Genomic DNA, 25,451 nt, shown 5'->3' on the forward strand with positions numbered 1-25,451 from the left:
AGGGTCATTCTACAGAAATGTCCACTTTTGGTATGTCAAGATGTATGGAAGCCCATTTCCGCCACATAAGAAAAAAAATCATGTTCTGATAAATCATAATTATGACTTTAAAAGTCGAAATTATGACTTTTAAAGTCATAATTATTAGATAAAAAGTCGAAATTATGACTTTAAAAGTCATAATTATGAGATAAAAAGTCGAAATTGAGATAAAAAGTCATAATTATGAGATAATTTCGACTTTTTATCTCATAATTATGACTTTTAAACTCATAATTTCGACTTTTTATCATCTCATAATTATGACTTTTTATCTCATAATTATGACTTTTAAAGTCATAATTTTGACTTTCTATCTCATAATTTCGACTTTTTATCTCATAATTATGACTTTTAAAGTCATAATTTTGACTTTTTATCTCATAATTATGACTTTTAAAGTCATAATTTTGACTTTCTATCTCATAATTTCGACTTTTTATCTTATAATTATGACTTTTAAAGTCATAATTTCGACTTTTTATCATAATTTCGACTTTTTATATCATAATTATGACTTTTTATCTCATAATTTCGACTTTTTATCATCTCATAATTTCGACTTTTTATCTCATAACTTCGACTTTTTATCTCATAATTTCGACTTTTAAAGTCATAATTATGACTTTTAAACTCATAATTATGATTTATCAGAACATTATTTTTTTCTTATGTGGCGGAAATGGGCTTCCATAAAGATGTCTTAATGTATTTTGTTTCCTAACATTTAAACTTGGACCACATTATTAGATTACTCTTTGACTATATGAGTACAAATAACAGCTTAATGATTTTTTTTATTTTTTGTGTGCATGTACTTAAAGACTGCATACACCATTTTTTGTCACTTATGTTACCTTACTTCTTGAGCAATATTAAAGGTGTTAATGAAATATTATTTATAATTTTTCAGCTTTAAAGCTTAATTCTTAAGTGTAGCAGAATTCAATGCATTTAAAATTATCATCATGTCACATGTGAAAGATTTTATTTAATGTGAAAGAAAAAAAACGCAGTAACACCAGTGACACAACAAATCACCAGTGACAGTAACACCAGTGACAATTTTCATGAAAACTGCATTTAACAAAATTGCTGCTTCAAAGTATCAAACCACATGTTGTCAATCATGTTATACTCAATAAATTAAGTAGTTTAATCCATTTGTATTCTAGTTTTTTGCAATTCCCAAACAATAAAGGAGGTCATACCAGTGACTTAAACTAAAAGCTTCATATGAAATCATGAGATGAATGAAAAGATTTCTGATAACTGAAAAGAGACAGTGGACTTACCATGGACTTCTCTTCATAGATCTCCAGGAAAGTGAAAGAAGGAAGTCAAGTGATGTCATCAGCGTGATTTTTATTTAAAAATAAAAGCTTTTTTGTTAAACGGTAACACCAGTGACACAACTCCAGGGGACTACTACTTTCATTATATATTTTATAATATTTAGCCTATATAGCATTTTGTTTTTAACCCTCAATCGGTCAAATCGGTTCAAATAACATATTGTTTCATTTTAAAATATAAAAAAATTGTAACCCTAAAATGTTATATTTCTGTAAAGGCTATGGACAGAAAAAATGACATTTTCGTAAAATTACAGAAAGTATCTGTCAACAACTCAGCAGTGATGAATTTATGAATTTCTTTAAAATTAATAATGTTAGAGAAAAAATAAAATCATGCAACCGCCTTCTACGCTATGGCATTAGAGAGCACTAGTTAACCCAAAGATCAACTCCTATTTATTACAATAACTAAACAAGATTGCTCAAAAATCATCTAAAACAACAACATGCTTGATCCTAATCCTACCAATCTATTAAAAGAGAAGATTGTGTTCATTTTACAAGATTTATGGATATGCTGTTTGATTTATAATTAGATTATTTTCACAAATTTCATTTACTCTGCTGTGCATGAACAAAGCTGTTCCTCAATTTGTGTTTTTTCAATTTGAAAGCTGCTGCTTGCACTGGGACCTATAGACTTTCTCTTAAATTTTGATTCAATTATTTAATCGGCTGCATATTATGTTGTGGATATATTTCTTAAATGTATACTGCAGTCCCTTTGGTCTTGCTCTTAGATATTTCACCTGTTCACCAAAAATTACCAATTATTTCCTTGGGAATGTCGACACCGGTGCAAACATACTGTAATTGGCAATTTGTTGATGCTTCAGTTATTATAAGGTGTGAACCCATTTCTATGATAATGAAATGGTCCGAGTGAGACAGTGGGTGAGATGGTAATGTTGATAGGATTAAGGGTTTGTGAAACTGAAGGATTGGGAGTGGCAGGGTTACTTCCTTTCAATGTTTTCATGTTAAATGCTTTTAAATTTGAGTGCTTTGTTTTCCATTGAAGGGTCTGCCTGACCCCTAAAATGTGTATGAATGCAATGTAGGGCTGTGAGTCAGACTTGGGCTTGGGCTCTATGCTCTGATTTGAAGATCGCTTCTGCAATAAAGACTACAGCTCGAGGAAATTCAAGTCTCTTGGTCTTCGCTAAAAAGATTTACAACACAAGAGAACGCAAAAATTTTGCTAGAGAATGCAAAAGCTGTTCAAATAAAATGTCCTCTCATCCCAAATATTGACCACTATCATGTCCTCTAGGGGCTCTGTACAAGTATGGCCAGAAATCATCACGAGCTATTTTATAAAGTAATGACTAAATAAAAAGAAGGGGTGGGAAAATGTGCTGAAAAAAGAAAATAAAGAGAAAACATCAGACTTTTAAAGTTATAAAGAAAGGAACATAAAAAATACAATTATGATCAGATTAAGAATACCAGCACAAAATGTTTTTACAACTTTACACAATGTTGTATTTTGGTTTTAATTAGGTAAACATAAAAACCACACCCTTAATTTAAAAACGTTGTAAAAACATCTAATTGGTTCATTTTCTTTAAGCGGTCAATAAACTTTATCACATCTGTTCACTACAAAAACAAAACCAGACTAAAATGCAACATTTGTGAGACCTTTTGTTTAGGTGTTAAAATAACCTAATCACAATGTTGGAATAAGACGTTTAAAGAACATCATGACCATACCAAAATACAACCAATGTAGACGGTTTCAGCAGTAACATAAACACGCGGCTGTCGCGGTCCGCACGTAACTTCCAGTAAACTCTGCTTAGAATAAAAACAACAAAGTTCTTTAAACGTAGTTTATTTATATAACAAGCAAAACAACAACACGTAGATTACCTAGGAAACCAAAACATTTGTTATTTTTGACGAGGCATTTGTTCAAGAGATCAGTTTAGCAACTAGTCAGACCATTAAAAAAACGAAACCGGAAGTAAGGTTCGGATCCAGACGTGTATCGTCCGATGAAACCGATTGGTTTAAATGTATCTTAGCTTTATTAATAGTGTTTGTTTTATGGCTGGATTGGTAATACTGGGCATTTTCTTGGTGGGCCGACATACATTTATACCAAAGTAACATAAACACCTGGCTGTATTTTGGTCATGATGTTCTTTAAACGCCTTTTTCTAAGGTGGTTAGTTTAACACCTGAACAAAACGTCTCAGAAATGTTGCATTGTGGTCTGGTCTTGTTTTCGTAGTGAACAGATGTGATTTACGTTTTTTACTACCTAAGGAAAACCAATCCAATTAGGCATTTTACGTTTTTAAAACGTCCTTTTTGTTTTTATTTAGGGTGTGGTTTTTAAAACGTTTTTAAATGTTATGCTGCAACATTACCTTATTACCATGAAATACAATGTTGTAAAAACTTTTGTGTTTGTTTTTTTAATCTGATCATAATCTTTTTGTCCTACGATGTCCTATCTTTATGACTTTTAATGCTTAATTGTAATTTACTTAAATTTTAAATTTAAATTGAAAACCGATAAAAGCAAATCATTTCAGTTCGGTAAATATCAGATTTCAGCATAAAACATCACAAAACATGAAGGAGGTGCAATATGAGAAATCAAATTAAAAAACTATAAAGGTTCAATATATCAAAATACTTTATTGTCAATTTATAACAATACAATGCTAAAATAATCATGAACATTTCAAAACTGCTAAGGCAGGTAATGACTAACAATTTAACATAACACTTAAAATAAGCATTGAAAGAAGTCAAACTCTTAAAATACTTTGAACTCAAAAACAACACAAACATTGCTCACTCTTCTGGAGATGGTCTTCTGATCATCAATTAATCTTTGCTCAAACGTTTTATGAAGAACTTCCAAAGCATCCACAGCCAAACTCATTAAATGTCCTTGCACGTTTGCTTTGATTCATCCCTGTGCAGTCCGTGAACTTGTACCATAGTATTACATTTTCTAAAAACACAACTCAGGATAAATTACAAGTGTAACAGTTGTGAGAGACTCCTGCTGCTCTGATAGAAACCGTATCCTTGCGCCTGAGCGGAAATTCTTGTAGTTTAAATGTTTATCATCTTTATAGTTGTAATTATAAAAGTCTGCCTATTTTAGCAAAGATTATTTAAAATATGATATTATATTATGTGATAAAAATCACAATTAAAAACATTTGAAGCAGGACTACTTTGTCAAGCGTAATGTGTCGTTGCAGTGAGCAGATCATAATGAGGTCTCCTTATATGAAACACCTGACTCCACTAATCAGACTTCTCTCAGAATGTTTGAAACATTTCTTTAATTAACACACTTATCAAACTGATGAACTTTCTGACATTTCTTATTTTCACTCATGCTCAGCTGTGCAAATTAAAATTAATAATTGGCAGGTAAACATTACAAATATCACAAATAAATGTTAACAATAATGCATTTTTATTTCAAATGTTTTATACTGATCATATCCTATCTGTGATATTATTTGCTCTTTGTATAAAAGTGACTATAAACCAAAAGTAATAATTTTAAGAGTTTAAATGTATATAAAATGTATTTTAAGCATAAAATGTTTTGCCCACATAGGTGCCATGAGGGCCCCACATTATTATCCCACATGGGCAAACCTATATGGGGCCCACATAGGGAAACCCACATGCGGACTAAAGAGCTGCAGCTCTTTAGTCCGCAAATAAACTCACTAAAGAAAGAAAGAAAGAGTGTGCGTGTGATGTGTTTGTGTATCCTCAGTGTTTTTCTCTCTTGCGTGTTTCATTTAGTTTAAAAAGACTCTTGTTTCTGTGTATTTTAATGTTGAGATGTACTGTGCTGTAAATCAGTATGAACTGAGCTGTCAATGCTGGATATATTGATGATTTCATCACAAAAAACTCTCAGGTGAAGAAAGAGGAGATTTAGCAATGAATCGAGAGGTTTGTTCAGCTTAAACATCATTTACCTGAATCAGACAACATCAAATCATTTCTAATCTTACTGTCTGTGTGTGTGTTGTGTTGTCAGGATGTGGATTGTTGTGAATCTTCAGTGTATGTGACTGATGATGGGAGTCTGGATTCAGTGTGGATGAGCAGAGATCAGAGTCGCACACCACAGACACTGCTGGACTCTAAACTCTCTGAAGAGAAATCCAGACACACACAAGACTCCGATCTCAGTCTGACTTTACTCTGTTATACTGAGTCAAAGCCCACAGACACTCAGGACACTACAGTGTGTGACAGTAAACAGAGCTTACAGGAGGATCAAACCTCCACAGAGTCTCTGGATTCTGTCTGTAACGCTGGAGAACAGCAGCAGATCCTGCAGACCAAACTGAAGATGTGTTCAGTTAAACTCGTCGACTGCACAAACCTCATGATGAAGATTAAAACTGAACCCACAGAAATCAAAACTGAACTCACAGAAATCAAAACTGAACACACAGATATAAAAACTAAACCCACAGAAATCAAAACTGAACCCACAAAAGAGGAAGATCGCACTGAGGAAGATGATGATTTTATCCCATCAGGTATGTTTCCTCAATTATTATTGTATTTTTATCATTTTTAACTGTCATGTGAGCACCTATTTTGGGTTTTCAGTCAAAAATTTAAAGGAGTTATCTTTAAAACTTATTGTGGAACAGACATATAGGCTTAAAGGGTTAGTTCACCCCAAAAGTATAATTTTATCATAAATCAGTTACCCCTGTGTCGTTCTAAACCCCCAAGTGCTCTGATTTTTTATTTTTAGTGCTTTCTATTTTTGATGAAAACTGGGAGGCTTCTTGGGTTTCTAGAATGTGACCTAATTTTTCAATATTGCGGAAAAAAATGTGGTTGCACCAGTGCGGCCAGCCTTTCGAGGGATAAAAAGTCTCTGCAACTCTGAAAGACTCCCTGTGGTTCAACAACAGACACACATTAGGTTTATGTCGTGGTCTAAACCAATCAGAGATAGTGAAGGCCGGACCTTTCCCTCTGATTGGCCGTGATCCAGATAATCCTGTACGTTTGTATTTACAGTTTTGCCCAAAAATATTGGCACCCCTGGTAAATATGATTAAATAAGGCTGTGAAAATTTATCTGCATTGTCAATCCTTATAATCTTATTTTTTTAAATCACAAAAATGTATCCTTTCATTGGATAATAAGAATTTAAAATGGGGTGAAATATCATTATGAAATGTTTTTCTGTAATACACATTGGCCACAATTATTGGCACCCTTTTATTCAATACTTTTTGATACTCCATTCATTTGCCATTTTAACGGGTCTAGATTTTCTCCTATAATGCCTGATGAGGTTAGGAAATGCCTGACAAGAGATCATAGACCATTCCTTCATCCAGGATCACTCCAGACCCTTTAGACTCCCAGCTCCATGTTGGTGCTAGGGATGTAACGATTAATCGTGTGTCCCATTAAAAGTGCCTGTTGGAATTCGATTCTGAATCTCAAGGCTGAGATTCTGTGTTTCATGCACAGCTTCGTCAGTAGGAAGTCCTTATCAATCTAAAATCATTATGAGTCGGAGTCGTTTATAACGTGCACTTAAAAAAGCAACACTCGTTAAAGAAAATCATTCAAAATATTCTTTATCTTAACAAGATGTCCAGGATCTGCAGCAGAAATATAGTACACATGGGGTACTTTTTTTCTCTGTGTTCACCAAATCTTGAGTGTTTGCTGCTAAAAGCTAAGTTTTTAGTTTCATCTGATCATAGAAGCCATTGGCAATTAATGTTCCAGTCATGGCTGATAACTGAAAATGCTTTAGTTTGTTTTTGAATGAGCTAGGAGAATTTTTCTTGTATCCCTCCCAAACAACATGTGTTGATGTTGGTGGTGAAAGAGTTAAAGTATTCCCACACTTTTGATCGCATTCTGGCTGATTAGTATAACACATGATTAGGGCTATAACGATTGTGTGTCCCATTAAAAATGCCTGTCTGAAATCGATTCTGAATCGCATTTGCACAGTTAATCGTTACACCCCTACACATGATTGTCAATCACTCGGAGCTGAAGTCACCATTGTTTCAAAATGTTAACAGTACAACACATTGGCGCGTTTCCAGCAAATCAATGTAAACGATTAGGTTGACGCATCGTTCCAGCCCTACTTTGAAGGATCCATTCATTTTATCCTTAACAGCGCAGAGAAAAATGGTGCATTTTGAGGCTTCATTTTAAGCATCCTTCGAATTGAGATGGCCTTACTCGCCTTAAGTCGCGCAGCTGTGACGCAATCGGTCTTAGAATATGCCCTTAGAAGGTCGCAGCCTTCGAATTGGGACACAGATCAAGAGTGTGTCCCCGATTGTGTATAGGACCTTGCACATGCTGGGTCAGATCAAGTGTGTTTAAGGGGCTGTTTACACTTGGTATTAGATGTGTTTTCATCGATCAGATCACAAGTGGGAGAGAGAGACACATTACGTTTACACCTGGTATTTAAATCCGTCTCTTTTGTCCACTTTCGACCGATTCTGTCTTGAATACTGTGAGGGGGTGGTCTGTCGAGACCGTGTGCGAGTTTTGCTGCTGTCATTTTAAGTTATGATGAGTTTATACGGACGAGAACTAATATTATGTCGGAGTCCACTGCTTGTCTTGTAAGTAAACATGCTGCACAGTGTTTTGTACATGAATATGTTAGAGCTTTCTCTGATATTTCAGCGCAATTGATGAAATAGGATCACGCAACTTTCACACGCTTGCAAAAGGAAACTGAGGAGTTTAGCCGCTTTAGTTTTATCAATGAAAGGCTAAAAGTAGGGCTTTTCACCGTGTTTGTTCACGCCAGAAAAGACTTAAAACATTGTGTTTAGTACCTCAGATTAGATAAATGGGCGGAGAGAAGGCGGTCGCGTGTGGCTGTTCGAACTTATTCAACAACATGTGTGTTTACCCTACAAATGCAATCCGATCAAAAGGGGTTTCGACTACCTCTGAATGTGGTCGAAAGTGGTCGAAAGTGGACGAGCTCAAAACGAACACCGTTTACACCTGGCATTAACGTCGTCCACTTGTGATCCCATCGATGAAAACGCATGTTAATGTCAAGTGTAAACAGCCTCTAAAACAGAATGCTTTAGAGCAATACACAAACATTTAAAAGAATGGTAATCACCAAGTAATGCTTGCATTGAAAGGATTCTTTGAATAAAGCAGCTATTCCTCCGCCTCTTATTGTAACTAATTTGTAAATGACAGCGATTGTCTTGCATGTACACTATTACCCCGTATTCATACTGCGTTCACGTATTTACATGACATAACATCTGCATTATTGTAATTTAAACTTGCTTACACTCACGCAGTGTAAAACCAAACCCTATTCATTCACCAATCAGACCCGATCGTTTCTCTCCTCTCCTCATTTGCGGCGTTTGGCTGTCACTCGCGTGACGTGGAACAAAGCGGCAAACCTAGACACATAGATTTACTTGATGGATTTGGAGCGGCACTTTTTAAACAAATGAGAGAAAAAATGTGCGCCACTGTGGAAAATTCTGGTGGCGAAGGAGAGAGTGACAAAGCAACAATATTGATTCCGAAAAAAGGCAAGGAAATAAGTTACCTCTGGCCTTTTTTCAGTCGGAAGGCTGCAGCCTCCGTAGGTCTCATATGCAGGCTGCATACGTCATCGAGCCTGGTTTAACTTAACTGAGCATTACATCCGCAAGTCATAAACGTATTACAACAATTTACGATTAACTGAGAATAATAAGACTTAATGACGTATGCAGCTTAGAAATGCGACCTCCGGAAGGCTGCAGCCTTCAGATTGAGAAACGGCCTCAGTATCATCATTAAGTTCTTTAAAGGTTTCGTGTTTTTAAAGTTTAAAGGTTTTGTGTTTTTAAATTTTGATAAGGTTGACCAGTTTGATTGAAATAAATAGCACCTGTGCTTTTTTGTACAGTTACTTTTATTTATTAGTGTCAAGTTACTCATCTTCTAAAATAAGGAAAAGAGACTTTGAAGACACTTTATTATAACTAAAAGTCCAGTGTAGCACATTTTTGTTACTTGAGTGCAAGAAATGTTTTTTTTTTTTTTGAAAATACGCGAATCGTTTGAGAGAATCGGGATCTTAATTCCCATGGAGAAAAATCTGGTTCACATTTTAGCACGAATCGTGCAGCCCTAATTGTAATTGCTGTCAAAAGCCCTATTCGGACGGGATTAGTTTTACAAGGTGACCTCTGAGAAAATCGTGCTTCTCAGAGGTCCTCTGTGTATTTAATCCCGTCCGAATCGGCCATGTCTGTGTTTTTCTCTGATGACCTCCGTAAGAATTTCAGAGCAATTTACCTACTGTTTTTCGCCGAACTCGGAGGTCCTCTGAGAAATGTAATCCCGTCCGAATGCAAATGTCTAGGGCCCTATAATTTCCGCGATCACGGAATCGCGGACGGAATCGCGGAATTGGCTATTTAACACGGAATCTAGTATAAACGCGGAATTTCGCGGAATTTGACATATTTTGAATAAAATTATGTTTTTGTGTGGGAGACGAACGTATGTCTGGGGGAAATGCAGACCGGGGGAAGTAAATCTGGGCGACACGCCCCCTCCCATCGTTTCAGACCTCCTCCAAAACACTGAAACCATGGCGAAGCGGCTCTCCACGACTCTGCTTTCGTCAGCGAAAAAATTTAGAAATTCGACGCTAAGCACTTAGTTCCGAGCAGGTCTCACATGACTTTTATGTGACCGGAGATCTGTTAGTTTGGAAGTTTAGTCAACACTCTGTTCACGGTGAGCGCAAAGATACATGCACTCTCTCATCCATGTCTGTCTCACTGTACCTCTCACGTGCACGCGCTCAGGCATCTGTCCGAAGTGCGAACACATATCCTCATGTATTTGATCAGTTTTATGCATTTCAAGCGAGCTGAGGCAAACTAACTATCCCTCGCATTTAAAATATAATCATCTGCATAATGGCGCCGCTCTCTGTCTCTCTTTCGCTCGCACGTGCAAAGAGCTGCGTGCTCATGCTGTCCTAAGTCAGATCACTATCCTGTGTATGTTTGTAAAGTTATATGCATTTCAAGCGATTGTGTATAAAATATGGATCGCGTTCCGCTGGGTTGATGTGTTTAAGGCACTTCTGAAGGCACCACTGCTTTAACACCTTGTTGTAGCCTCCTGCAAAAACACTAAAAAAACAATGCATTGAATTGAGTTGTGTGTGCGCGCGGATGTGTATGTGCGTGTGTAAATGCATCTTTTATAGTCATTAAGTAATCCTGTTATCCAGTTTTCCCCCCAAATCATTTACATTTTAATCATTAACATTAAAAGGCACACTCTTTTTATGACTAAAATAAAAGTAAAGGGTAAAAAATATAATTGCCAAAAATTAAAAAGGACAAAACGGAATTTGCAAAAATTAAAACGGAGAAAACGGAATTTGGGAAAAAATAAAACGGAATTTGGGAAAAAATAAAACGGATTTTATAGGGCCCTAAATGTCTGTGTTTGCCCACAATATCTTTTGAAATCGCGGTTCATTTTGTGTTTTGGCCAATGTGATCTGCCGTAAGGTCTTACTAATGTGCGTATATTGTATTTCCTGAGTCTCATTCATTCAGATATGAATGTTTTTTCGCATTTGGCAAAATAAAATAATTAAATTACATCAAAACGAGCTGAATATCATACACTGGTAAATCATTAACATTATAAGAAACTCCGTTCAAACTTGTTTAACTCCGGAATGGTAATGTTAATTAATAAAGATAATACATTTTTATGAATCATTATTTCTTCATTTCTTTGTGTTTATTATAAGCAGACAGTTATATAAAACACGTAGGCTAACGTTACTTTAGTAGGATTTGTATATTTTATTTAGGGGTATGATTCTAGGGGTATGATTCTCGCTTTGGGTGCGAGAGGTCCCGGGTTCATATCCCGGACGAGCCCCCAATTTCTGTTACGACCGCTAGGGGTCAACCGCAACAGAAAGAAGGAAATAAGTCTCAAAACCAGAGAGATATCGAAAAATACAAGAAAACTTTATTTATAAAATGAAGGGTTTGTCGTCAGGGGCAGACCAGGCCAAAATAACAAACAAACATTCTTTTTTTACAATCTAAATTATCTTACAAAAAGAAAAGAAAACAAAATACAATTTAACTTACCTACCTCCCTTAACCAAAAACAAAGTGAAATAATATATAAATAAATTGGCGTCCAACCCCCTACATCCCTTATGACAATTTGTGTTTATAAGAGTATGTATAAGTTAATAAAAGACAACAATCACTCATGAATCCTGATCTCACATATGATTCGCTAAAAAGGCATTAGATGTAGCCAAACTTTCACAATCTTTCTCTGATTTAAAAACACACTATCAAACAACGACGAGCGAATAACAACAATGGCGGAACAGTCAAGGCATGCGGTTTAAGGTGACCGAATAGCGAGGCACAAAAGGCCTCCTCCAAGTGTTTGGGGTGGTCCTTATATTCAGGTGGAAAGCTGGTGAGGACCAATCAGGATTTTCCACTGGTTAGTGTGGGAACGCCCATCTATAATAGAAACATGACACACCAACAGACAGAGAGAGAGACACACAAACACACATCTACATCCACTTACATAAACAAATCTCAGGGTCTTAACATGTTAAAATTAAATTAATAAATGACATGTTCTGTCATAATTTTACATTTAAAGCAATATATTAAACACTACAAACACACGTATCCAGAGCACGTGCTCTTCTGCAACGCCCAAATGCATGAAACAGACACTCCCATCTCTGGAATAGCCCGCATCATTTTAATCCCGTCCGAATCGGTACATAAAATCACAGACGTCCTGGGGGACACGTTGAAACTCAAACGTCGTTTGGAAAACTAATCCCGTCCGAATAGTGCTGTAGCCGGGACCCAACACATATCAGTTACCAGTGATGTTTGCAGGTGTTGAGGCAGAGGTCGACGTGCTCTCTCAGATGGAGGGCGGGCTGGGCCCGGAGGATTTGGTGGTTGTGGAGACTGCCGTTTCTTGGTTGATATTTGGGGACTCGTAGCAATAGAGCGGGAGAGCTTTGTTCTAGCAAATACCAGTTTCTCCATTTTCTCTAAAAAGCACAGAAGTGGTGATGTTGGAGAGAATGGGAGAGAGTGTGACGACATCAACTGTGATTCTGGTGTTCCTGGAGGCTGAAGGGTGTTCTCTTGCCTTTCCTGGTTGTTATTCATAGAAACGTCCTTGGGTGTTGATTCAAAATCCAGCTGTAGCGAGGTCTGTGGGCAGGACTGTGAACAGTAGTTGTTGTGATTGCAGAGTTTTATCCTTGTCACTTAAATGTCCATCCAGGTCCGGGTGTGAAATCCTGTGGTCATTTAGGCATTCAGGAGTGGACTGGAACACTTAGCTGATAAATAATGAAGGATGAAAAAGATATTGTGTAAACTTTAAGCAACCTAGCACCTAGTTTGTTTGGTTGGATACCATCTTTGTTAAAAAGTTGCCTTTGACTCCAGAAGTTATTGAAATTGTCAATGTAAATCAGTCCTCTCATGGTGCAGGTTTTTTGCAGCCGTGTATTTAAACTTAGTAGTCGAGAAAACATATTTGTTCCTCTGGCTGGAAGATGCCCACTGATGAATGATTGAACTTTCAGTCTTCCAAGTGTTTCAAAAAGTCACATGATTTCTACATTAACAACACAAGCCCTGAATCAAGGCTTCATCTGATTTATTCTTGACACGCTCTCCGAACTCTTGCTTCAAATATCCCATCACTAGCAATGACCCAACTGCAATAAGACTGACACCTTCAACTGTCTATATGTGTGAATCTAGAAAAATACACAATCTTAATTCTTCATCCTTATTGTTGTGTAAATAACAGTGAAAAAGACAATTTAATTGTTTCATGTTTCTTTCAGATGTGAAGAGTGATGCATGTCTGGATATAGAAATAACGTCCTCAACATCAAAAGAGCGACTGACAGCAAAAACTCTTTCCTGCATCACCTGTGGAAAGACATTCAGCTCACAGAGACATTTAGAGAGACATGAGAGAAAACACACAGAACAGAAACTCTTCACCAGATCTGAGATCAGCTTTACTACCTTACAAGAGAAGAAACTTCATTCAGAAGATCACAGAGAGAAGAAGAAGAAGCAGTTTCACTGGGAGGATTTGTGTCTCTTCCTATAAACTAAATGTTCACATGAGGACACACAGTGATGAAAAGCATTTCAACTGCACTGAATGTGGAAAATACTTCAAAACCAAACAAATTCTTGATGTTCATCAGAGAGTTCACACTGGAGAAAAACCTTTCGAGTGTCCTCACTGTGAGAAGAGATTTAGCTGTAAACATAGTCTGAAGAGACATGTGCTTTTGCACACCAATGAGAAACCGTATCAGTGCAGTGAATGTGACAAAACCTATAGGGATTCAAGTTCATTAAAATCACACCAGAATATTCACTTTAAAGAGAAACTTTATCAGTGTTCACACTGTGAGAAACGTTTCTGCCATAAATATCACCTGGTAGTCCATGAGAGAGTTCACACTAAAGAAAAAGCTCATCACTGTAATGTTTGTGGGAAGACTTTTTATCGACATGGTAGTTTAGTGACACACCTGAGGATTCATACAGATGAAAAACCTTACAAATGCTCTCAGTGTGACAAGACATTTGCTTCTTCAGGTCACTTCAAATACCATCAGAGACTTCATACTGGAGAGAAACCTCATCTCTGTAGTCTCTGTGGGAAGAGTTTTACTCAAGGGTCTACATTACTATATCACATGAGAATACATACAGGTGAAAAACCTTTCAAATGCTCTCAGTGTGACATGACATTTGCTCAGTCAAGTCACTTACAAGCCCATCAGAGAGTTCATACTGGAGAGAAACTTTAACACTGTAATGTTTTTGGGAAGAGTTAATCAACAGTCAAACTTTGTTAGCATAAGTGACCTTACTAAGGCTATGACACCAAAAACTTGTAACGTATAAAGTTTTAAATATTGTTAAAAACAAGTTGATAAATAAGTTAATATAAGAACAAATAATCAAATGATGAGCAATATTGTTAATAAATACAACAGAACAAACATACAAATGAAATAAAACAGTGCTGTTCAGGTTTTTCAGATTGATCTAACAGTACTGTATTATGGAGGATGAAAAATGACATAAAGGTCTAATATTTCAAAGCTTTCTAGAGTTTTATTTTAGGTTATGATGTCCTTACCGTGGGTTCACACCAGCCGCGTTTGAGGCGTCAAATTCACATCTACCGTCTAGTTTCCCGCTTGAACATTCTGAGTTTACTTGCTTCATTCACGTGTGAAATTGTAGTTAATGAGACATTCGCGCAGAAATTCACGTCATGGGAGGGGCTTCTGCGGCTCCGCTCGCTTTCTGTAGTCACGTCACTACTAGAGCAAGCTCCTGATTGGTTAACGTGGCACGTTTTTCTGCTAAAGTTCAAATTTTTCAACTCGCGCATTTCAACGCTCAATTTGCGTCATTCGCATGAACGCGGTGGAATTGTGTCTACCGCGCACACTACATGCGTCATTCGCACCGCGAGACCTCCAGAAACGCGTCTTTACATTGACTTAACATTGAAATCACTCGTGTTGACGCCTCAACAGCAGCTGGTGTGAATGCAGCATTATAGGGATAGTTAACACAAAAATGAAATTTCTGTCATCATTTACTCACTCTCATGTTGTTACAAACCTGTATAAATTTCTTTGTTCTGATGAACATGAAGGAAGATATTTTGAGAAAAGTTTTAAATCAAGCCACTTGTGAGTCCCATTCACTTCCATAGTATTCTATTTTTTCATACTATGAAAGTTTTGTTTTTAACACTGGTTTAATGAGTGAAGTACACAGTTGACATAATGTTACTCATAGAAGTACACTAAATGTTAGTTTCTGTACACTAAATGTTAGGTTAGTAAACCAAGAGACGAAAAGGTTTTAATCTTACCATGTTTAACTCAATTAAAACAACAGCAGCTGGTAAATAAACCAACAGGGCCGGTGTCTGTAACTTAAAGGGATAGTTCACTTTAAAATTAAAATTCTGTCATCATTTACTCATCCTCATGTTGTTCTGAACCTGTATGGATGTCTTTTTTCTGTTGAACACGGGGGAAGATATTTTGAGAAATGATGGTAAATACATAGCAGGTGACCATTGACTTCCATAGTAGGAAAAAATATTTTGGAAGTATTGTGATAAATTATAAAGAAAATATTTTGCTAAATGATTGTAAGCACAAAGTTTTTGGTACCTATTAAATTCCATCATATTTTTTTAGTCTATGGTGACTTACTGCTGTGTGTTTGCATAATTTCTCGGAATATCTTCTTTTGTGTTCATCAGAAAAGGGAAATTCATACAGGTTCAGAACAACATGAGGATGAGTAAATTAAAAAAAAATGGTTTCAACTGTTTATGTCATGCGACCAAAATGTCATTTAATTGTTCATTAACTTTGCTTGTTTTAGGACTTTGACGATTATGATGATTAATTGCCTGTTTTATTGCTTGGACATTTCATTCTGATAATTTTTTGTTAGTTCATGAAATAATTTTCACATTATTTAAATTAAATATTTTGCCAGGTTTACCTGGCACTAAATATTAATACACATAACACATTTTTATACAGATATGCAATCATTGCGGTGATCTAAAATCATCACGGTGAGGCCAAACAATTGCGATGAGACGATTATTTAATCATTGTAACAGCCCTATACATTGCTGACAAGCTGGTTACACTTCACTGCACAAACACCGGATATAGTATAACAGGCTTATTTTTACTTTATTATTATGACAATCACAGTTGAATGTAATGTAATAAAAAAGGAAGTTATTGTACATGTATCTATACAGATGAAAATAAAGGCTTTAAACTTAAACTGGACTTTTCATTTGCATATTAAAGAGAGAATAATTTCTTTCTTAAATTCTTTAATTTCCCACTATAATTCCTATAATTTTTGTGTATCATATCACTAAATAGTTTTAAAAAATCATATATTGTGGTCTCTCACAGTGGACAGGCACCTACGATGACAATTTCAGACGCCTCCATGATTTCTAAGTGGGAGAACTTGCAAAATAGCAGGGTGTTCAAATACTTATTTTCCTCACTGTATGCAACCACAGAGTTTACTAATAGAGCACAACATTGTTAACCAGAACATAAAATTCCTCATAAATCCAGTGACTTATTTTTTACTTTCAAAATGTACCACATTGATGTATTTATATTTAAATGCCAAAAGTGAAGAAAAAAAACATGGTTACTGTAGTAAAAAAATTTGAAAGTTAAACCTTGGCTAGTGTAGTAAAACCATGGTTTTGCTGATAGTAATCACTACACAAAAAACATGGTAACCCTTTTACCACAATAAAACCGTGGTTAATTTTCATAAGGGAGGTACCATAATGTGTGTTATTAATTGTTCAATTCACAAAATTCCATTGCAGTTTAATTGTCTCCTGTAGGCAGTGTTTGAATAATCTACATATATTTTAATGTTGGTGCAAATCATTACACTGTTTATCTTATATCGTGTACACTCTCACTCACTGTACACCCTACTGACACACCAGAAACAACAGAGCCGTAAAAAAATCAGTGATCGTCTTCTGTCTCCAGTACAGCAGGAGGCGCTGCAACTCTTTAGTCCGCAAATAAACTCACTAAAGAAAGAAAGAAAGAGCGCGCGTGTGATGTGTTTGTGTATCCTCAGTTTTTTTCTCTCTTGCGTGTTTAATTGAGTTTAAACAGAATCTTGTTTCTGTGTATTTAAGCAAAAATCTATCAGCTGGAGAAAGAGGTGGCGTTACTGGAGACAAAGCTGAGGTCAAGAGGAGATTTAGCAATGAAACGAGAGGTTTGTGAAGCTAAAACATCATTTACCTGAATCAGACAACATCAAATCATTTCTAATTTTACTATCTGTGTGTGTTGTGTTGTCAGGATGTGGATTGTTGTGAATCTTCAGTGTATGTGGGATACACAGAAATGAAAACTGAACCCACAGAAATGAAAACTGAACCCACAGAAATGAAAACTGAACCCACAGAAATGAAAACTGAACCCACAGAAATGAAAACTGAACCCACAGAAATCAAAACTGAACCCACAGAAATCAAAACTGAACCTAAAGAAATCAAAACTGAACTCACAGAAGAGGAAGATCGCGCTGATGAAGATGATGATTTTATTCCATCAGGTATGTCACCTTAATTATTGTTGTATTTTTAACATTTTTAACTGGCATTTGAGCACCTATTTTGGGGTTTCAGTCAAAAACTCACTAATCAAAAGAACAAGAAATGTAAATATTAAAATGTTAAAGGAATTTAGGATATCTTGAATACTTATTGAGCAACAGGCATGTAGACCTAGGGTTAGTTCACCCCAAAATGTTAATTTTATCATAAGTCACAATCGACACCTGTGTCGTCCTTAACCCCCAAGTGCTCCGATTGTCTTCACAACACATTTTTAGATATTTTTTATGAAATTTGTGTGGCTTCTGTCTGTCCCATTGACTTTAGTTAGTTTACAATTCTTTTCCCTAGAAAATAATGAAGGGCATCACCAAAAAGGTCCATCACTCATTCAATAATAATATTATGAAGTGACAAGAACACTTTTGTACGCAGAGACACCAAATTGAATTATTTTATTCAATAATTTGTTCTCCTCTTTAGTTGTTCTTAAGAAGACTACGACACGTCACCTGCTGACATAGTTTATCCACTTTTTTTATTTAAGCGATTATGCAGACATTGTAAACAATACTTCAACAGCCCGTATAAATGCGCAAATTATTTGCCAGTGTATTCTGTGTCTGTATGCTGGCAACTCCGTCAGTAAGAGATGTCATCAGCATGCGCCGTTGTCTGGTTGTGAACGCACACTAAACAACCAAGGAGGAGAACAAATTGTGGAATAAAATGATTTGTTTTGTTTTCTTTGAGCACAGAAATGTTAATATTATTTCTAATTTTATTATTGAACGAATTATGGACCTTTTTGTTGATGTATTTCATTGTTTTCTGGGGGGAAATAATTATGAAACTAACTGAAGGCAATGGGACAGACAGAAGCTTCCCGGTTTTTATCAAAAATATGTAAAATGGGTTCTAAAGACAATCGGAGCACTTGGGGGTTTAGAACGACACGGGGGTCGATTGTGATTTATGATAAAATTTGCATTTTTTGGTGAACTAACCCTTTAAAAAACACTTAATCTAATTCTAGACGTGTCACCATATAATGAAACAAGAGGTCAAAGTCTCTATACAAAAACTATTGCTCTATTTGACTCCTACAAAATTGTGGATAATCACAAATATTCATGCATGACTTTATACGTTTCTTTGTCTTTATCGATAACTTAGGGAGTACTTCGACTCGCCTGAAAAGTCCGCTCCCCTTCTCACTCTCATAATGGGAGAGGGAGGGTGTTACTGCGCCGAGTCGAAGTACTCCCAAAAGTGCTATTACGCCATAAAATATAGTTACTCTTTTAAATCCGCTTAGAAAGCGCTACGTTTTATTTTGTACCACCAAACTTGCTCGTATAACTACTCGTCTTAAATAGGAAAAACGTTGATGTGTTTGGTCACTTCTAACTTTATCTCTAAATGGTACCATTGAATGAATGGGGCTAAGCTAAATGCTATCGAAGCGTCGCAGCGCGCTCCAGCGCTTACGCGCACACACACAGATGATAGAGGGATGTGTCAACGATTCTTGGTTGGGGTAGTAACATATTTTAATATTGAAAATGAGTAGACTATTCCTTTAACTCAAAACACCTGCAAAGGCTTTCAAATGGTCTCTCAGTCTAGGGTCGTTTCTCAATATGCTTTCTTGTCTGTCCTTGTGTTCTTGTGTACTTGTAAAACGTCATCAGTTGAGGCCCAAGTACCAGATTCAAGTTCGCATCAAGCCAAGTTCACATAACATCCCCGGATGTGGATGCATCAGAAGGTGACTTGTGCGGACTTCTGACAGCCAAGTTTCCCAGAATGCATTTCACGTCAACGGCAATGAAGCTAAAATCTTGCACAATATTTGAACTTTTACTCTTTGTGTCATAAAATGTAGTTTTAAGAGCTATTTAGTTGAGAATATAGATTAATAAACTTGAAATATGTGGTCAGTTAGTAAAAATATTAAGCGTGCATGTAGATTTTTTCACCCAATGGATGTTCACACCACCAGCGCATAGAAAGTCTATGGTGTATTGTGAAGAGGAAGATGTGATATGCCAGGCCCAACAGTACAGAGGAGCTGAATGCCACTATCAGAGCAACTTGGGCTCTCATAACAACTGAGCAGTTCCACAGATTGATGGACTCCATGCCAAGCCACATTGCTGCAGTAATTTAGTAAAAAGGAGCCCCAAGTATTGAGTGCTGTACATGCTCATATTCTTCATGTTTTATACTTTTCAGTTGGCCAAGATTTAAAAATCCTTTCTTTGTATTGGTCTTACGTAATATTCTAATTTTCTGAGATACTGAATTTGGGATTTTCCTTGGTTGTCAGTTATAATCATCAAAATTAAAGAAACAAACATTTGAAATATATCAGTCTGTGTGTAATAAATTAATATAATATACAAGTGTAACTTTTTTAATGTAATTAGTGAAATAAATCAACTTATTGATGATATTCTAATTATATGAATAGCACCTGTACTATAACTAATAATATAATCTACTACTAATAATGAACTCTGCTTCTACTACTCCTGACACTTATCTGACACTAAAATGCCACAACACCCACAAGGTGGCGCGAGTTTCGAAACTTTATCCAGGTTCGATACTTAGACCGAACTGAGGCCTCGTTTGTCATTGGTTAGGTAATTTCTACATAAACAACACAAGCCCTGAATCAAGGTTTTATTTGGCACCCCCATTTATTCTCGACACGCGCTCCGAACCCTCCCTTCAAAAATCCCATCACTAGTGACCCAGCTGTAATAACAGGACTGACACCTGTCTTCTGTCTATATGTGTGAATCTAGAAAAAGATACAGAATCTCAATTCTTCATCTTTCTTTGTGTAAATAAGAGTGAAAAGACAATTAAATTTTTTCATGTTTCTTTCAGATGTGGAGAGTGATTCATGTTTGGATATAGAAATAACCTCAATATCAAAAGAGCGACTGACAGCACAAACTCTTTCCTGCATCACCTGTGGAAAGACATTCAGCTCACAGAGACATTTAGAGAGACATGAGAGAAAACACACAGAACAGAAACTCTTCACCAGATCTGAGATCAGCTTTACTACCTTACAAGAGAAGACATTTTATTCAGAAGACCACAGAGAGAAGAAGAAGAAGAAGCAGTTTCACTGTGAGCAGTGTGGGAGGATTTGTGTCTCTTCCTCTAAACTAAATGTTCACATGAGGACACACAGTGATGAAAAGCCTTTCAACTGCACTGAATGTGGAAAATACTTCAAAACCAAACAAAATCTTAAAGTTCATCAGAGACTTCATACAGGTGAAAAACCTGTCAAGTGCTCTCAGTGTGACATGACTTTTCCTCACTCAGGTTATTTAAAAGCCCATCAGAGTGTTCACACTGGAGAGAAACCTCATCACTGTAATGTTTGTGGGATGAGTTTTAATCAACATGAAAGTTTAGTGACACACCTAACAATTCATACAGGTGAGAAACCTTACAAATGCTCTCAGTGTGACAGAACGTTTACTTTTTCAAGTAACTTAAAAGTCCATGAGAGACTTCATACTGGAGAGAAACCTTATCACTGTAGTGTTTGTGGGAAGAGTTTTAGTCAAGGGTCTTCATTACGAAATCACAAGAGAATTCATACAGGTGAAAAACCTTACAAATGCTCTCAGTGTGACATGACGTTTGCTCAGTCAAGTTCCTTAAAATACCATCAGAGAATTCACACTGGAGAGAAACCTTTCGTCTGCGCTCAATGTGGAAAGAACTTCATTAATTCATCTCAATTAATAGTTCATCAGAGAGTTCATACTGGAGAAAAACTTCATCACTGTAGTGTCTGTGGGAAGAGTTTTAGACAAGCGGCTACATTACTAAATCACAAGAGACTTCATACAGGTGAAAAACCTTTTAAATGTTCTCAGTGTGGCAAGACCTATGCTCAGTCAGGTTCCTTAAAAGCCCATCAGAGAGTTCACACTGGAGAGAAACCTTAACACTGTAGCGGTACATTCACATTGGGCGAAAGCGTTAACGCTTGAGGGAATGCAATCACAGTGCCCGCAACACATGCTCCGGTTTTCCATAAATGTCATTGGCTGGCTCTCCCTAGGTTATTTGCATAAGGCGATCTGACTGGCTGACGCACACGTTGCCGCTTGAAAAGTTGAGAAATGTCCAACTTCTGCCGCGAGCAACGGCACTGACGGTTCCACAATTCAGTTTGGCAATGCATGACATCACCCGTTAAAAGTGAATGGTTAACGCTTACACCCCGTGTGAATGTACCGTAATGTTTGTGGGAATGTTTTTTTTTTTTTTAGGAAAGTTTGAAATCAAGCCACTTGTGAGTCCCATTCACTTCCATAGTGTTCTTTATTCCTACTATGAAAGTGTTGTTTTTTGACTGCTGTTTTATGAGTGAAATAAACAGTTAAAATAACTACCCATGGAAGTACACTGAATGTTAGATTCTGTACACTACTGTAAATGTTAGGTTAGTAAACCAAGAGACACAGACTAAAAGTTTTTTACCTCACCATGTGTAAGAGGCATATTTCATAGTTTTATTGTTAATTCAATCATATATATGTGTTTAAATCTGTGATTAATGAGCAAAATAAAAGTGTAATTTGATATTTTGGAAAACTTTTATCTTGAAGCTCCAGAAGGCTGACGTGACTAGTGATGGGCAGTCTGGCTTTTTCATAGATTCGGCTCTGGCTCTTCATTTAGAATCGGCTCTGGCTCCTCATTTAGAATCACTGGGAGACTTCTTTTTAGCCTAATTTAGCAATTGTGAGGGTTTTTTGTGTTGGCATGCAATTTTTGTATCAATTGGTTTTATAAAAGCCTTTTTTTACATTATAATAAAACTTTAATTAATTCTCTCTATCGCTCTGTGTACTTGGCCTGGCTACACTGGCTTTTTAGAGCATCTATCACCCTTTCTTCTTTCACATAATGGCATAATCCTAGTCTGTCTTCCCATTTGATTAAACGCATTGTGTGCCAAATACAAATAGGTCCCGCCCCTGCATGCGGCTGAAGATTCGGCTCTCTCGCTGAAGGGGAGTTGGCTCTTCTTGTTCCTTACAAAGAATCGTCTTTTAGATCCGGTTCGTTTGCGAACAACCCATCACTAGACGTAACATCAACAACTTCAATTTGCGTTTTTCAACCAGGTTAGGTGCCAAGTTTATGTTCAACTCTGTACATCTTAATGGTACAACCCAGTAATTAAAGGAAAATTCCAGACATTAATGTTATGCCTACTCTCAATCACAGTCAAGTTAATACACAAAATAAACAATAAGGCAAAATATCATCCAATATGGTTTACTAGTGTTTCCTGGGATGATAAACTCCCATGTTCATCATCACAGTATTTTAATGACAATCACGAGAGGGTCCGCTTGCTACCTAGATGTCCTGAGCCTGGAGTGGAGGGAGCGGCATCCAAAAGTTCATTGCAGAGGTGTACAGATACATAGATAAGGTTTGCCAGGGCTTCCGGCAGAGCAGGGTTGTTTAGGTTCTCCTGGTTAATGAGCTCATCGATGTCCCAGATGATTGGACGAACAAACATGGCTGGAGTCTGGGAGAATTCCCCTGCCGCTGTCCAACTTCTAAGGATAAGTCGTCTACCTGGATGAACGAGGATGGGGGCGGACTGGAAGGTCTCTTTGAGAAGGCGGAAGGAGTCCTTGGCTCCGGGAGACGGAACAAGATTTTTGGAAGCACCCTTTAAGGATGAGTTAAGTGGAGTGCTGATATGACTGTAGTTCTTAATAAACCTCCAGTAGAAGTTGTTGAATCCAAGGAATCGTTGGAGATCTTTCACAGTAATGGGTAAGGGCTAGTAGTGAATAGTTTCCACCTTCATCCGGTCCATTTGCACTTCTTTTTGGTTGAAGATGTATCCTAAATACTGTACAGAAGGGGTATGGAACTCACACTTTCCACTTTTAGGTACAGTTGGTGTTTACATAATTTCTCCAGTACCAGAGTTACATGGTGTTAATGTTGAGAGAGAGTGTATAGTGGTTTTTGTTTATATTACTGATCATATACTGTATACTAGACCTAAGGCCTATTGTTTCTACACAAGGCTATAATGACACCCAGTTAAACTTCTAAGGCCCATTGCTTTTACACAAGGATATAAGACACCCAGTTAAACTTTCGTTTCCTCAGTTAACTTTCGTTTTCTCAGTTTCCTAATTAAGAGACCAGGTGCTATCCTGAAACTATACCCCATTCTCGCCACGATTAGTTTGAGAAACAAGGTCGACATAAGCGATAAAGAAGAGGACACCATTTCAGATTAGTTATCTTTCGTTTTCTCAGTTAACTTTCATTTCCTAAATAAAAGAGTCCAGGTGCGATCCTGCGACTATACCCCGATTGTTCTCACCACGATTATCTTGAGAAGCGAGGTCGAAACTGATAAACAAGAGTACGTCATTTTAGATTAGAGAATTCGTCCAGCTGTACTTCGCTACATTAACAATAAGGTATCTGTGCAAGCTAGGCCAAGGCCATGAAAACCAATAAACAGAATATATCATTTTAGATATGAGGCAGGATGCAGCTGCACTTCTGCTGCATCAAACAAATAAAATTAATTGTGGCAGACGGAGACCAATGAGAAGAATATACGTCATCTCAGATAAGAAGTGTTTGATCTTACTGTATAAAAATGGAGTCAGATGTTGGGAGGGCAGATGATCTTTTAGCGCCTTTATGAGGGGTATTGATTGTCTCACTTTGTTGGCTCGAGCGAATAAAGTAATTTTTGTTTGGCACCTGGAACCTTTGTCTCCTGAGTATTTTTTCTTATGAAGATTCAAGCTAAGACTTTTTGCCACAACATGTGGTGGAATAAATCTTTGTCGTCAATGAGGACGATGACGAACTTGTTGAGGTATTCATGGAAGACTTCATTCATCTATCCCTGGAATACATAGGGCGAATTGGATAATTCGAAGGGCATGACCTGGTATTCATAGTGACCTGAGGGGGTTACCAAGGCAGTTTTCCATTCATCACCTTGACGGATGCGGATTAAGTTGTAGGCACTTCACAAGTCCAGTTTAAAGAAAATATGGGCTCCTTGGAGCTGATCCAGAGTGGCTGGGACCAGAGAAAGGGGGGTACCTGAACTTTACCATCTGAGAATTGAGGTGTCGGTAATTAAACCACCGTCCTTCTTGGCCACAAAGAAAAAACTTGAAGCGGCAGGGGATGTAGATGGTTGGATGAACTGTTGATTGAGAGCTTCCTTCGCATACTCCTCCATGGCCTTCTGTTCTAGAATGGACAGCGGGTAGCTAATAATAATAATAATAATACCTTACATTTATATAGCGCTTTTCTCAGTACTCAAAGCGCTTTTACATATGAACGGGGGAATCTCCTCAACCACCACCAATGTGCAGCATCCACCTGGATGATGCGACGGCAGCCATATTGCGCCAGACCGCTCACCACACACCAGCTTATTAGTGGAGAGGAGACAGAGTGATATAGCCAATTAGTATGAGGGATGATTAGTAGTGCTGTGTTCAAAATATCGATACGACGATACATCGTCATGGACGCCTGACGATGCGCGCATCGATACAGCATCTTCCGTATCGATTCGGATGCACTTTTTGGAAAGGACGCATGTGTCCCGCGGAGTACGTAGAGTTAAAGGTAGCGGGGTATACTTTCACTTTACGTGTCTGTCTCGCTGGCGCACGTGCCTGCGAGCCGCTCTCTCTCTCTCTCTCTCT

At 37.1% G+C, this 25,451-nt stretch overlaps 3 protein-coding genes across 3 annotated transcripts in view; all 3 read left to right on the forward strand.

Moving 5' to 3' along the window:
• Positions 1–25,451, forward strand: part of LOC141361749 (uncharacterized) — a 114,795-nt gene that overhangs the window by 22,615 nt on the left and 66,729 nt on the right. The window lies entirely within an intron of this gene.
• LOC141349142 (uncharacterized) lies at positions 5,098–23,641 on the forward strand. Its single transcript, XM_073863511.1, has 4 exons — positions 5,098–5,307; positions 17,271–17,339; positions 17,426–17,681; positions 20,584–23,641. Exons 2-4 carry the CDS (start codon positions 17,328–17,330, stop codon positions 21,666–21,668), a joined length of 1,353 nt encoding a protein of 450 aa, XP_073719612.1. The 5' UTR covers positions 5,098–5,307; positions 17,271–17,327; the 3' UTR covers positions 21,669–23,641.
• Positions 5,219–13,747, forward strand: LOC141349084 (uncharacterized). Its single transcript, XM_073863518.1, has 3 exons — positions 5,219–5,342; positions 5,431–5,941; positions 13,337–13,747. Exons 1-3 carry the CDS (start codon positions 5,331–5,333, stop codon positions 13,609–13,611), a joined length of 798 nt encoding a protein of 265 aa, XP_073719619.1. The 5' UTR covers positions 5,219–5,330; the 3' UTR covers positions 13,612–13,747.

This window comes from Misgurnus anguillicaudatus, chromosome 24 (assembly GCF_027580225.2).
Source record: "Misgurnus anguillicaudatus chromosome 24, ASM2758022v2, whole genome shotgun sequence".
NCBI classification, from domain to species: Eukaryota; Metazoa; Chordata; class Actinopteri; order Cypriniformes; family Cobitidae; genus Misgurnus; species Misgurnus anguillicaudatus.

Coding starts and splice junctions, on each gene's coding strand:
- LOC141349084 (XM_073863518.1), top strand. Junction 5,942..13,336: donor TGATGATTTTATCCCATCAG/GTATGTTTCCTC, acceptor TGTTTCTTTCAG/ATGTGAAGAGTGATGCATGT.
- LOC141349142 (XM_073863511.1), top strand. Junction 17,682..20,583: donor TGATGATTTTATTCCATCAG/GTATGTCACCTT, acceptor TGTTTCTTTCAG/ATGTGGAGAGTGATTCATGT.